Source organism: Crocodylus siamensis, chromosome 9 (genome assembly GCF_052110815.1).
Source record: "Crocodylus siamensis isolate JL-2025a chromosome 9, ASM5211081v1, whole genome shotgun sequence".
Lineage (NCBI taxonomy): Eukaryota > Metazoa > Chordata > Crocodylia > Crocodylidae > Crocodylus > Crocodylus siamensis.
The window spans coordinates 68,757,779-68,772,613 of NC_143403.1; the positions used below are offsets into that span (position 1 = coordinate 68,757,779).

General features: G+C 46.1%; 1 protein-coding gene across 2 annotated transcripts in view; it reads left to right on the forward strand.

The window, feature by feature from the left end:
- SBNO1 (strawberry notch homolog 1) overlaps positions 1–6,770 on the forward strand; it is a 45,833-nt gene extending 39,063 nt beyond the window's left edge. For both annotated transcript variants that reach the window (XM_090062228.1, XM_090062229.1), the window contains one exon: positions 465–6,770. In XM_090062228.1, the coding sequence (XP_089918354.1) occupies positions 465–607 (143 nt within the window). In that variant the 3' untranslated portion in view covers positions 608–6,770. The remainder of the gene's footprint in view (positions 1–464) is intronic.
- Positions 6,771–14,835: the final 8,065 nt, after the last annotated feature.

Consider the following 14,835-nt stretch of genomic DNA (forward strand, 5'->3'; position numbering starts at 1 on the left):
ATTTGCCATGGCGGTAAGTCCCTTCAAACTAAAGAGCAGACCCTCTGGAGTAAACAGATGACTGCCTGCCCATGTCTGTAAACGGCCATTTTCTCTTGCTGTTTATCACAGGATCCATGTTCTCAAAAAATAAAAAGGCAAGAACACTTGTGTCCCAGGGCATCTGCTTTTCTCCCCTTATGCTCCAAGAGGAGATTTTCCAGCCCTAGTTCTCAGGCTGTGCTCCTTTCCCTCTTGTGAAGAAGAGCAGGCCCTCAGTTGCAGCTCAAGATACGCTTCTGCAGGGCTGAGCTGTTGGAGTTTGTACAATTCCATATCGCTAAACCGCTTGGTGAACCTGCCCCCAGCTGTGGCTTTTGATGACATAAATGAAGCTTAAGGCACCGAGAACCACTGACCCAAGGTCTTAATGTATAAAATGTTGGCATGCCAAGGAAGCACATCTGACTTGTTGTTAATTACAGGTTTGATCATTCCTGCAAATTGTGTATCGCCCCTTGTAAACCTCCTGTCAACGTCAGACCAGTCTCAGCAGCTTGCAGTACAACAGCAGCAGATATGGCAGCAGCATCACCCACAGAGCATCACCAATTTCAACAATGCCTAAGAGGACAAACGCCAGGTGTTGACTTTGGTGTGTGAGCAAAGGCTGTAAAAGCATATCACTTGCATAAAAATCAGGGACAGATTCCAAAGAAATATAACTTTATTCAGTTCGGTTGTGTGCTCTCAGAAACACTTTGGGAATAGAAATACACAAAGGATGGTAGAACTGCAAACCAGCAGTTGCTTATGGTGGTGCATCTGTCTTATGCTCTCTGTAGTGCTTCCTGTCTGCTTTTACTTTTGGCCTTTTATGCTACAGACCACAATTTGTTTGAAAATGCTTGAAAATCCCCCCAACAGGCTTTATTTGATCTTGTCATACAGTGCTCAGGGTTTAACGCAGTACATCAATGCCATTGCTGTGGGAGATATCCTTGAATGCATGTATTGAGTATATATATAGAAAATATATATTGAGTTTTTCTCTTCAACTTGTAAGTTTATAAAAGCATGAAACCTAGAGGTTGCACATCATGCATTCAGGTTCTTTCCCAGTTTCTGTTTGACAGTGCATGTCTTTGGAAACGGGCATGAACAGGATAAACACACAAGACAAGAATTCGGAGAGAAACACAATCTTAGTTGTACAGCATTGATTATTGCATTTTTATAGTGTTTATACCCAGGTATTGCATTTTTTTCTGGTTCTCTCCTGGAGGTTATATATTTGAGTCTGCAATGTTCTTTTTGTGATAAACATCTTAAATTAAAAAAGTTAGTTCATTTTTTAATGTATTAATGGTATTCCTAATGTGTGCTGCAAAGATGGCTAAAAGCCTATTTTCCTTTAAAGTTAAATATTTCCTTAATCTGAGGTGGTTATGAAAGCTAAGTGCAAATTCACTTCCATCTCACATACAATCTTATATTTTTTACTTCATTAATGTAATTTAATTTGTCACTTGTAAGATGAAACCGTACTTGAGCTGTAAATTAGACAATGGGAAACACTTGAGGGTTCCGCTGTATGTGCTGTTTCTGTTACCCGGTAACTTGAATACTGTTTAATATGTTGTAAGACATTGTAGAGTTTATCTGGAGCTGTTTAAAAGAAATTGTAATGTACAAATGTGAATAGTTACTTATCTATAATATGGATAAGTTTTGTTTTGCTTATAATAGTAGATGTTTATAAGAAAGTGAAGGACAATGTTTGTCATTTCTTGCTTGCACAGGTTGCACTATTGAAAATTGAGATTGTATAAACCTGTCCAAAAAACCCCTACAAGATAACCATCTTGTAGATGTCAAATAAAAGTTATTGTACTAACAAGAAGTGGAGTTTTGTTTAGGCAATCGCTGTATTTCCAAAAAACTAACAAGTCCATACAATTGGAACTTCAGAAGGCCCGGGATATTCTAATCCAGCTGTAGGCCTTCTGTCCTATGGTCCAAGTCTTGTTGTTTGGCTCTCGTATTCAACTGAGTGACATATATTCTCCCTGGGTAAAGACTAACCACAGCTGATGTATTTTAAGGTTAAGGCTGACAGCGACTGTACTGCTATAAAGCACGTGACCCAGGTATTAGTGGGTGGAGTTTTATTTGTAACAGTACGAAATGGTGGGACCCTTACCTGATACTGTCTGTGTACTGTATCTTAATTCTCTAGTGGGGTGGGTGATAACATCAGCAGAAGTAGAGCACATGTACTAGATTCAGTGGGCCGTAAAGGCAGGCAAAGTGTTTGAGGGAGCGTGTTGAATGTATGCCCACCATTGCCGTGTTTTAGTGGGATCCACTAAAGTAGTGGGATTTTTTTTAAGTATGTTGGCAGGTCATGTGTGAATCGTTACTGTAGCTGGTTGGAAACTGGGTTACAATAAACAGCATAGAATTCAAGCCTCAAACATTAAAAATCAAGTCTAGTTTCAAAAAAACATTCTTCGATGAGATTTGTTCTCACTAGCAAATAAACCCTGAAATGGTAACTTTTTGCAACTAAAAGCATTTTGAAATGAAACGCGGTCCAATATGCTTCAGTTCATTCTGCTGAGGAGAGCACCTTGCTTTCTAGCATGTAAGCTTGTCGGACTCAGCCAAACGAGGTCGGCTTTCCAAGGTTGGAGTCTGGATGTTGTGCATTTGCCACTCACTTTTTTAAGAGAAACTGATTGGGGAAAAGTCACCAAAAACATTTTTGTTTGGAAATCGGTGAAATTGTGTTTCCCAATAGCTTTTTCTTTTAGGCAGGTGTTTTAGTAACGGACAAACGAGCAATACGTTTTCATATATGTTTGTCTCTTGCAAAAAAGCTACACCTTCCCCCACCCCCATCTCTAAACTGCAGACGCATAACAGCTATTCCTATACTGCTTATATATTTTCCAACCCAGACCCTACCTGTTGCCTTCCCTCATTTAGCTCCTGATCCAGCCTGCTAATGCATGTGGACCCCCAGCTCCAAAGAGACCATTCTGGAGCTATAAACATTTTAGTCAAAGTCATCGGTTTTGTTTTCACACTGCATAATTGTCCCTCTATATAAATAACCCACCTGTCTTGGATTTGTGTGCGCATCCTGAGATGTCTTGACCTACTGTGTCTGATGAGCTGCTCACTCAGCAAGTGCCATGCTATTTCTGAAGTGAATTTGTGTCTTTAGCATTAGATGCTGGAAATGCTGTAGATAATAAGACAATAAGCTCTTGAAAGCCTAGAAGTACAAGTGTAAAGACTAGGGGGGTGGGAAGGAGGAGAGGCGGGGAAAGAAATCATAACCACCCTGTTATCATGCATAATCTTTTGCAGCACCTCAAGTATTGGACTTTAGGGGAGAGAACCAGATCCCATTGTGTAATTGAAGGGTGAAGTAAGAATCTTACATTGCCCTGTTCCTCCTAAGTTGTCATGTTTAAGTACGTGCGTGAAATTAAATCTGGATACATCTTTCATTAAATTAACTATTTAGCTTCATCCGTGTTGATCACCATTCCCATCCTGCATGTGTCCCAGCTGTAGAGATGACCATGTGGGAAACACACATGATGTATATGTCCAATCTTCTGTGGCTCAGTCAGGTTTTTTTACTTGTGTGGATTCAGGATTCTGACTAGCTTGCTTGTTTCAGTTATAATAATCTGCTGGTCTGTGAATAATAATACAAATGCAGCCATAACTTACTGAAATAACCATCCTGTCCAGTTAAGTCTTCAATTTTTTTTTAGTGACCATATGATCTAGCAGTAGCGCACACCTCTTAAATGATGGACTTGAGGTCCAAAAGATGCAGTTGTCTAGTCTTGAAGTGTGTTTTCACAACAGATGAGTTCTGTAACCTGTAAACGTTTTTTGCAAGGGAGTTATCAAGCTATTTTGATTTTGTTTGTTTGCTTTGGAGATAAAACTCTCCCACGTCCCATAATATACAATGTACATATATAGATAGACCATGTATATAGAAATGTTAAAGGCTACTGAGTTCATTCATGTAAATATCTCTTGTAAATCTAGACTTGATGGTCTTATTCTTTGTATTTTCTCTGCTCCTGTCCCAAGATTGTCCCATTTTCGTGACCTGCCACACAGGGCATTTTGTGTATTTCAGAGTGATATTTAAATCAGTTCTCAAGGGATGTCTGCATACATTGTAGATAATATCATTTTCAGTCATATTTTTCACAAATACCAACTGTCTGTCTTTCACAACCCTATCACTGTGTATTATGTATTTGTATTCAGTTTTATAGTGCGTACTGCAGTGTCTTGAAAGAGGCTGATTCCTAATACTGTACTTGGGTGACCAGTACTATGCACTTATTGGATGGAAACAGTCGTTCCAGTTTTTATGCTGTTTATGTGCAGTTTCTCTTTTGGGGTCTCTTTAGCCTTTTCAGTGCAGTCTGTATCCTGAGGGCTTAAATTTCTAATTAGGTTTTAGTGGGAGAAGACCATCAGGAAATCCTCCAGTCAGGACTTATTGTTAACAGTAATAACTAAAAGTAGATATGGTCCATGTGAGCAACAGCCCTGTTCACAATCTGAACCGTAAAGCGGGATGATAAAGCTATAGTCAAACCTTGATCTTCAAAGTGCTCTGCAAAGGTGAGGGTGGAGAACATGTGGCTGCTGTGCAGAGAAAGCCTCGGGCTTCATTTTAGCGTGCAGTGAAAAGGCAGCGCAAACATCCTTATGGGAGAAAAGCAATCAAATTCTGCATCTGCAGAGCTAGTGCCAAAACACAGATAGTGAAATCTAGGTCAGAAGTGATGGAAAAGAGCGAATGAGAGAGCCAGGTAATGTAGTCTGCCCTCAGTCAGCTACTAAAAATTAGCTGCCATCCAGTCATGGTGAAGGCACTATTCTCCCCCATTCAATCCCCTGCTTGGGAAGGACTGGCTTCATTGCACTTCCTTGCAATGCTGTACATTTTATGCAAGTCCACAGAATGGAGTGTCCTGGAAGGAAGCATCCTACGGTCAACCAGGACAAAACTAGTATCTGGCCATTCCATTTTCCATTATAGTCTTTACTAAGAAGCTCTGACTGTAGGAAAATATTTGAACTATTTTGTCAGTGCAGTGCCAGCTACCGTGCGTAGGACTCCTTGTAACAATCTCGTGGCAGAGATCAACAAAAGTAGCCGGAGTGACAAACCAATGCAACCACTGCAGAGTGAAGTGGGCCATCCCTTGAGCCAAAATGCAAGTAATAAAAGTATGTGGAGACTCTAGATAGCGTGCAATTGGTAACAGCCTGGCCAGTTATAAGATAGTGGGGCTAGTAGCTTCATGCTACTATAAAAATACAGGGAGGAGAAAAGCGCTTGAAATGCTGATGTCTTGCAGAAATGCTTACTGCAGGTAGTGACAATGTCTTGGATCTCGTGGTATGGTATGCATTAATGTCTTTTAAGGCCTGATGGAACTATTACAATTCGGTCCAACTTGCATTAATACAACTGTAACATTTCTAGACAATACGTTAGTGACGTCAAATTGCATTATTGTCCACAAAATTCCAGGCTGTAATAAGGCTTCAGAACTTAGATTGGCCTTTTTATACTGCAAGTGCGCACACTCAGAATCTGTTGATGAATTTTTGTTGTATCGAGTTTAGCAGTGCAGCAGCATTTCAGTACATTTTGTAATGACACTTAAAGGACACCAGAATAATGTTGGGGGGGAAAGGGGGAGAAAACTGGTTTATGGGGGTGAGGACAGAATAGAAATAATGGTGGTAGCTGTACTTAGAGCAGAGCTATTGTTCTTGACCACATCTAGTAATAATATGTTGCTTAAGCAGGGGCTTATTTCATTTTAGCAGTAGGGGAGTTGACTCATTGTAAATCCCTAATAACATTTTTCTTTAATTTACAGTTTGTAATAGTCTCATCAATTTCTGATTGGGATGTTTTTAAATTTAAGTTTCAGCTTAGAGGAAACTTAAGAGTCAGGTGACTTGGAAATTGGCTCATATGTATCTGACTTGCACTGGGAAGGATAAAGAGGCCTTACATCTAATGTTCAGTTTGTGATTTTAAAAACCAAACTGATCTCTACTCTCTTATTTGCAGGGATGAACTTTATTAAAATGCCACTTTCATCAGAGGCACATGGCAGTATCGCTGCATGTAAAGTTATTAAACTCACTAGTAATTTACCTAGAACTCTACAAACTACTGAACTTTATCTTCTGCAAGTGATCACTGCCCCAGCATCTTTCACTGATCCTGTGGAGGAGGTATATGTACCTCTACAATAAAATTTGCCATGAGGCTCTACCTCTGAGCAAAAGATACTTCCTTAACCAGAATTAGAGCTTCATGGCTTTGTGTGTTCTCACTATACATCTTAATAGTACATGATGGATTCCAAAGACATTTCAAATTAAGGTGAATTGCATGTGTCCATCTATGTTGCTAATTCTTATTTGAAATCTCTGCCAGCATTAGACCTTCATCCTCTTTTGGTGCACTGTTGCATTGCACCTCCTTGCCTTTCCCTTCTTGGTACAAAATATCTATATAAATATATAAGCTCAAACCGTCTTTGATACATGTGGCAGAAATTTGGGGTGTCATGCAATAAAATGTTAATGGCTGCATTTAGCAGGATTTATACTCGCTGATTAAAAATGACAAACTCTGGAACATTGTGAATTCTGTATTTAGCTGGGGTTTTTTGTAAAAAACAAAAAAGATAAAAATCTTAAATAAATTAAACTGGCTACTACTTTTTTGATTAGTTTTCTTTCATTTTCCACTCTAACGTTGAGTTCCGTTGCTGCTGATTCCAAATGACCAGACTTTCAAACAATCGTCACATGCTGAAGATGGTTGTTACCTGAGCTATCTTGGGACCTTTAGACTACTGAGTTTTGGCCTAGGGTGCAGTGAGATCTTTCTTAAGGGTACTGCACAATATATTACCATTATTAAGTGTGCAAACACCTCCCCATGGTTCACATAATAAACCCAGAGATTTCCAATAGCAATCCACAGTGTCAAAAACCTGACCTGTTATGACTCGGGTTTTTTGCCGCAGAAAAATTGCAGTACAAAAAAACAAGCAAAAGCTAAAAGTTAGCATTTTACAAAGGGTGCCTGGAGTCTTAAGGAGGCTGAGAACCACTGCTTTTAGACTTCTAAAGATCATTTTTGCTATAAATGAAATAGTTTGCACTAATTTAGTCAGTGAGAATGCCTGGCACTTTTAACACCTCTCTAAGGATCTCTGAAATGTAAACACATATTTAATTAGCAGATCTGTAGTATGAGTCCTGCTCAAAAATAATTATAAGGTCCCTTCATGAGAAAAACAGGGCTGTCTGCACTGCATCTCAAGGCTCAGAAACATGTCCTTTGTTAGTGCCCTGTGCTGGAGCACGCACAGTGGTTTTGCTTCTCTTAGGGTGACAGTTTGAGACAAACCAGTCTTGTGCTATTCCCATTTGGCTGAGATGCTTTAAATTTTACATCTGCTTTTTTTTTTTTTGTTTGTTTTATTGTTTTCCCAAAATCATGCACTCGGAGAGCCTCATTCTTCTGCAGTGCCAGTAGTTCTCCGTGACTAATGAAGATGCCAAAACATCAAAGCCTCATTCTTCATTTTTATTGACCAGTATTTTTTTTTTTTCTTTTGTCCAGGAGCAGGATTGGAATTATGAAAGGATTTGCCTTTCTATTTTCTAACATGAATGTGGTTCTGCTGAAAGATGTCAGCTTGGCAGCCGACAGAGCTGATGTCCTCTGCCCACACAAAAGAATGTCCTTTGGAAATCCAGATCTGGTTTTGGTCTTTCTTTTTTCTTCCTTTCGTCAAGATCCCTGATATATGTTTCTGCTGGGTTCTCGGGTCTGAAAAATTGGGAGATGTGTATCAGATCAGCCAGAGCTGCTGTTGTCCCTGTTAAATCACACACGCGAATGCAAGTTTTAATTATTCCTAGGTGAGCTTTCCCCTGCAGTAATGAATAAAAACATTGTATATTAAAAGATACGTATGAGTGAGCAACTAATTGACAAATGAGCCTGAGATTGCCGACGAATGAATGGAGAGAGGAGTCGAAGGCAGATAAATACTGATACTTTCTATAAATTTTACTGAAGCTGCCTCTGGCCAGAAACTGCATCCAGGAGAGCAGAGGCACCTGCTTTTGCAAGGACCCTGTGCCACTGTATCAGCTGGGCTGATGGTTTCCCCACCTCCTTTCCCCGAGACTCGCTAACTCTTTAGTAAACTGGAAGTCTCTCGTTAACCCACATGGGCGTTTACTGGGTAAAATGTAGCAAAAATGCACAAAAATCAATGACGCAAATAAGGAGCAAAACAGCAGCATGAATTATCGTGTGTTGCTCAGAAACGGGACATAAAGAGAGTCCCCTAGCTGGACTCTTGAAGGGCACAAATGCAAGAGGCCTTTGCAGGGCTGGCCTGGCCTATTCTGCAAAACCTGCAGCTGCAGGGGGTCCTGCAGCCAAGGGATGCCCTGTGTCTGGCTGCTCGCCACTACCCTCCCCCCCAGTGCCACCGGCTTCTTCGGCTGCTCGCCACTCCCACGCTGCCGACACCAGCTTCGCATTGGGGTACCAAAATACACTTTGCAGGGGGCCCCAGAAAAATGTGGCCTGCCCCGGCCCTTTGAAACGGGGAGGCTTCAAATCTCCCTCCTAAGACGAACGAGGCAGCTGCGCCGGTTCAGAGGGAATTTCTTTTCCCCCTGCGGCTCTGCCGGCCTCGCCTAACGTCTCCCTGCACGTCTCCAGCGGGCTGCTCCCTCCTCTGCGGTGCTCCAGGTGAAGCCCCCATCTCTTATTTCGTGCATGGGGCCTGTCCTCTGTACCTCAGGGTGTCGGGGACCATGTTCACAACCCCCTTCAGGCTCAACATGGCCCCGCCTGACCCCGCAGACCGGTTCTCCGCACAAGGCCGTGGCTTTCGCGCCCTCCCGAGAAGAAGAGGAGAGCCGAGCCCTCAGAGGGAGCGCTGCCTCTTCATGTGAGCGTGCGCGCGAGGCCAGGACGCTGTTCCACCTTTGAGCCGCACGTTCGGCGCGGCCTGCCTGGCTCCTCGCCAGCAGAACCGGGATCCTGCTTTAACGAGACTCCTTCCCCGTTGCCATAGTTTCCGCACGAGGGGTCAGGCGATGGCAGCCCTCTGTCCTCCTCCGTCCCTCCTCGCGTCGCTCACAGATTAGGGAGCGTGAGGGCCTGCTCCCTCCGGCTCGTCCCGAGCACCTTCCCAGTGGTGGGGAGGGAGCTCTGCCTCACGGCCGGCCCCCGCTTTCCAGCGGGAGCTCCCGCCGGGGCCTTTAGGGCACGCGGAGGGAAGGGGGTGGCAGCAACAGCTGCCGCCGTCCTTCGAGCCGGGGCCCGCGACTGGGCTCGGGGCCTGCGGGCGGCTGCCCTCACCGCACCGCCCAGGGTGGCGGGGATGATCCTGGGCAGGACAGCAGCTCTGCTCTAGGGCTGGTGGCCATCTTACACCGAGACTTTCGGGCCAAGCTAAGAAACCCAGGGGTGCCGTGCGCTGCTTCTAATGGAGGATGCTTTCACATGCCCCCCCACTTCCTCAGGCAGCGCTGAGGTAACCTAGTCCTTCCTCTCCAAGCAGCCTCTTCATCCCTTTGCTTTTCTGGATCACTATGGGGGAGGAAGAAAGGCCAGTGGATGAGTCTGGCTGTGAGCCCAGCTTCATTTGCTGCGGGGCCAGCTCTGGGCTTTGCCATCGGCTCCCCGTGTGCTTAAGAGCCAAGCCTCTCTGCCTCCATTGCCAGCGTCTGTGGGGACGCTGCCCGAGCCTGTCATGGCTGGGCGGTGGCAGAGTGGCCTAGGCCTCCCTCTGGTAGGGCGGCCATCATAGAGGACAACCCAGGTGTCCTCTGTCCTCTATTGATACGAAACCTCTTGAAAAATAGAGGATGTAAAGGCGTCGGGTTTCATATCAATAGAAGACAGAGGAGCAGAAAACCCGACCGTCCTCTATGATGGCCGCCGGGGACTCACAGATGTCTCACAGCCTGGCTCTGAACTCATGCCAAAAGCGCCCCTGGGTTTTGGTGGGTACCCGGTCAAATGGTGTTGGCTAAGAAGCAGGTGGGCCTTACCCAGGCTAAGAGGATGGGCCTCTTATGATTGGGACAGACCTTCACCTTGTCTCATCTTGTTCAACAGCAAATTGGTCAGGGCTGGGACCGTCAGTGGCCACGTGTGTGTACAGCACGCAGCGCACTGGCGCTCAGTCTGGCACGTGGTTCACTCCTGTCATTGTGCAGCAGTCATCAGATGTGTCATTTTCAGAGCAGAAGCCTTTCCTCTCCAATCATTCCTCTCCGCCCCAGAGAGATGGAGAGCGCTCGCGCTGGTGCCTCCATTACTTTTGTGCATGTAAAACCTTTATAGGGCTGGAAGGGACCTTGCAAGATCGTGGAGTCCAGGCCCCTGCCCCAGGGGCAGGAAGTCAGAAGGGGTCATAGGATCCCAGCAAGATAGACGTCCAAACATTTCTTAAAAGAGTCCAGAGCAGGTGCTTGCACCACTTCTGGAGGGAGTCTGTTCCAGGCCCTGGGGGCTCAGACAGTGAAGAAGTTTTCCCTTATGTCCAGCCTAAAATAGTTTTTATAGATTTCATAGACTTAGGGCTGGAAGGGACCTTGTGATCATCGAGTCCAGCCCCTGGAAGGGTTTGTGTCCATTTGACCTTGTCGTCCCTTGGGGCGCTCTGGTGAACAAGCGTTCCTCCAGACCCTGATGCACCTCTTATAGGCTGCCACCAGGCCCCCCTGAGCCTGTGCTCTTCCAGGCTGAAGAGTCCCGTGCCTGTCAGCCTCTCTTCATAAGTCTTTCATCTTCAGACCAGTTCACCTGGCTGGGAGTGCAAAGCCATCTAGCTCATACACAGAGAGGGCTGGTGCCTGTTTCACTATGGGCTGGGGAATTAATTAAAGAGTACCTGCTCCCTGCAGAGTGAAGGTGAAGGCCCCTGGGGTGTGTGCAGGGGTTGGAGGGAGAGCACTGCTTGGATATAATGAACAAAAGGTGGGCTGTTGTGTGCCCAGTTCCTTATTCTCTCCCCAGTTCGTGGGAATTTCCCCTCTTTGGGTCCCTTATTTCAGGCTGTCTGCAGACTCAGGCAGACACCATCGTATTGGCAAGGCTCAGGTCTCCTCTGGACGGTTCTCTCAACAACCAGGAGGGCCAGAAGCATACTTACCTCGAATGTAAAACCATGGTTCTGAACTGAGCACCTCCATGCATCACCTGGACACATTGGCTTTCATGCCAGACGGTCTTAGTGCTTCCGTGCACGTGTGACGTCCCAGTCTGAGACCGGCAGAAGCAACCTATCCGAGGAAAGCAGGCACGGTGGGCATGGTGCTATGAGCGTGCAGCAGGCTTGCTCTCTGCCAGTGGCCACACAACAGATCCTGGAACTGACTCAAAGCCCAGGGCTGGCTGGCAGCAAACCCCAGACTTGCTTATCTCTTACTCGGGACCTGCCTCCCCACAACAGACCTTGAAGGAGCAGGGAGAGGACTAACACAGGATCCTTGGGATCTCTTGCCACAACCACACAGGGCCTGCATGGAGCAATGAGTCAGAGGCAGAGCACTGACGCAGCCCAACAGCAGAGTGGTGCCAGCTAGCTACTTGCTGGGTTGGGCTGCCTCATTTGGCAGGAAGATCAAGGACTCAGGAATGGGAAGAAAACAAGAGTCCAGCCTGGAGAGCTAGAAGGGAGAGTCCTTCCGGGGGTTGATCTGGGAGGAGCTGGGAAGATTGTCCAGGGAAGCCCTGAAACGAGGGGAGCTCTGGGCTCCATTAGCCTCAGTTCAACTCAGCAACTCCAGGGACAGAGGAGGAGCCCCAGCAGCCCTGCTCGGTCACAGAGGGATTCATCCCATTCACTGCCAAGCCAGGCAGCTCTGGCTCGCCCCAGCAGCCTCCGGAGTCCGAGTGCCAGCAGCACAGGCCCCATCCTGGTCTCCAGAAGGGGTAAGTCAAGATGCATCCTCTGTTCTCAGGGAGGCCTCAGCCTCTTTATTTCATAGTGATCAGAAGAGCAAAGAAGCCCCAGTGTCCCCTTCTGCTCTGGTTTCCTACTGAGTTGTGTGTGGGAAAAGGAGGCCCAGCCTGCTCTCCTTCCTCTGAGGACTCCAGGGGAAAGGCTGTGCCCTCCCAGCTGCGGGAGGCTGGGAGGAGAGGGCATGAGAGGTAGGAGGAGGGTGAGCCAGGATCTCTGCCTGGTGTTGTTAGCAGCCTGGCAGTCCTGCTCCTGGCAAGCAGGTAAGTCTCCCATGGAAGGACTGAGAGGCTGAGAGCTAGGAACACCCCAGAGCCAGTTCTCAGGCCCCTCCAGCCAAGCAGGGAAGGCGAGACTTGCTCTTCCTGCTGGTTCAAAAGTAAAACAACTAGGACCCTCAAGGCAGCTTTCCCTGAACCCATTCACGCCTTCTTGATGCATTCAGAGATGCAAAAAATAAACCCTGGGCCCTTTTCTCTTCTTTTATGGCTCCTTTTGAAGGCAGAGCCCAGAGGAGTGATCCTGGGAGACAAAGAGTCTGAATTCAGGCAGAGGGCAGGGCAGGGCAGGACCTTACAGCAGCGGTAGCCTTAGGGTTGTTGGGGCCCTGGGCAAGAGAGTCATTTTGGGGGCGGCTTAATTTTGATGACCTAGAAGCAATTCAGACATTTGTTGCAAAAGTGTGGGGCCCTGGGCAGTCATCCGGTTTGCCTTCCCCACTGCTCATGGGCTGAGTCCAGCCTTGGAGTCCATAGCCTACAAAAGTTTGTGCCTCGTTAGTCAAGTGAAGGTGCTACCCTACCCTGCCTTGTGCCCTGGGGTCGCCAGTGCTGTGCAACACCCCACGCATTGTTGTCAGTCACTGGTTTGCCTCTTGATCAGAGCTGTTCTAGGTGGCAGGACCAGGAAGGACTCAGGGAACCAAGACAACCCATAAGAAGGCAGGAGGGGAGAGTCGCTCCAGGGGGTTGCAAGGAGCTGCCTGAAACTGGAGGACAGGGCTAGGCTGGGAAGAAGTCTATTTTGGCAGGATGTTGAAATGCTCTCCCCAGGTCTTCATGAGCCTCGGCCTATCATAGTGTGCTCCCTGGCTCTGCTGCCACCCTGTACGCTGCCACGTTGTCAAACCTAACCCTTCTGTATCAGAGTTTACCACTCCTGCGAAATGGGCGCCCAGAGACTTCACTTCTCAATCTGTAAAATGGGGGTAAACAGACCTTCTTTCTCAAGTGGCCTGAAAGCTAGGGATGGAAAGCATGAGGTGAAGGCCACGTTGTTATGATGGGGGCTGTTGTTTCTGAAGTGCTTTGAAATCCCTGACTGCTTGAATAGAAGGGCAAATGATTGCTATTATCATCCAGGTGATGCAACAGCATGTTGCAAAGAGGTGCAGAATATTGGGCAACCCATTGCACAATGGAAGACCTGAGGAAAAAAAACACAAGGCAAAAGCCACTTGGCGGGGTGGGGGGAGCTGTTAATCTATGGTCTAGACAGGCAGTCAGAAAAATACTTCTTCATGCATCCTCCTCCCCTTCCAAGACCCCTTGCCCCCTCTGCCTGTTTCTCAGCTGGGTCTGTTTGGTGTGTAACTAGGAAGGAGTACTGAGGACACCACCCGCTCAGACACACGGTGTAGAAACCAGACTTAACAATATAGGTGCTCGGAGGAGATGCCAAGCGTCCAGTTCCTGGACTGAAGACAACGCTGTAGAGGGAAACGCTGTAGAAGACAAGCAAGAAATAAGGATAGAAAATGACATAGGTTTGAGGTCCGGTAGCAGAGGGGAAAGCTGTCCGAGAGGCAGCAGATGGATGGGAATACTGCTGTCCCAGGTGGTAAACCAGTACAGATGGCGCCATGATCTACAATCGCGATAACATCTAGGAATCACTGAAGTTTATCAGACAGACAATAGGCCCTCCATGTGTATTTGCCCACTAGACTTTTACAGCTCAGAAACTGTTGCACGTCTACAACACAGACCATAAAAGGTTTGGAGGAGCCGCCAGAGATGTGCTTTAAGCAAAACCTCTAAATACATATTTACACAAGACCTTGACATGCTCTTTTACCGATGCATGTCTACCAGATGATCTCTTTTCAGACAGGTGTTTTTGTCTTGTGTTTCAGACAGGCTGGCATTTGGGAGGTTTCCAGGTGAATGAATGGTCTGCTCAGGAGTTTGCAGATGTTTTAGATTGTGATTTGATTATATGTATTTCTAAGCTCCCAGAATCGTGGAGATAGATGTTCAACTATAAAGATCTAGGATTTGCTCCCTGTTCTAGATGGCACATGTGTCTCCACAATAACAAGAGCAAAAAATACACAATGTATTTAGTTACAATAAATCACATGCAAATGAACACACCAACACTACGTTTTGCACAAATCAAGAGGTACAAAGACAGGCAGAGATTTTGACATGTTGTCTGTAACTCCTCTCATTGGGTACTTTCATCTAAAATTAGAACAGACAGGACCACTTTGTACTTGTCAATCACTTTTCATTCCTAGATCTCCAAGTACCTGATGCAGAGAGATCTGCGTAACGATGACAAGAATTTGACTTTATTTTAAAAGACGAGGAAACCGACACAGAGAAGTTACTCATCTGATTTCTGCAGTTGCTGAACTGCCACAACCCCTAGGAAGGTTGATGGGAGCTAAAGGCATTCAGGACATTTAAATTATAAGCCCTTGAGAGCCAGGGGTCAGTGAGTTTGTGCGTATGTGTGTTTGCACAGCATCTTGCACTATGAA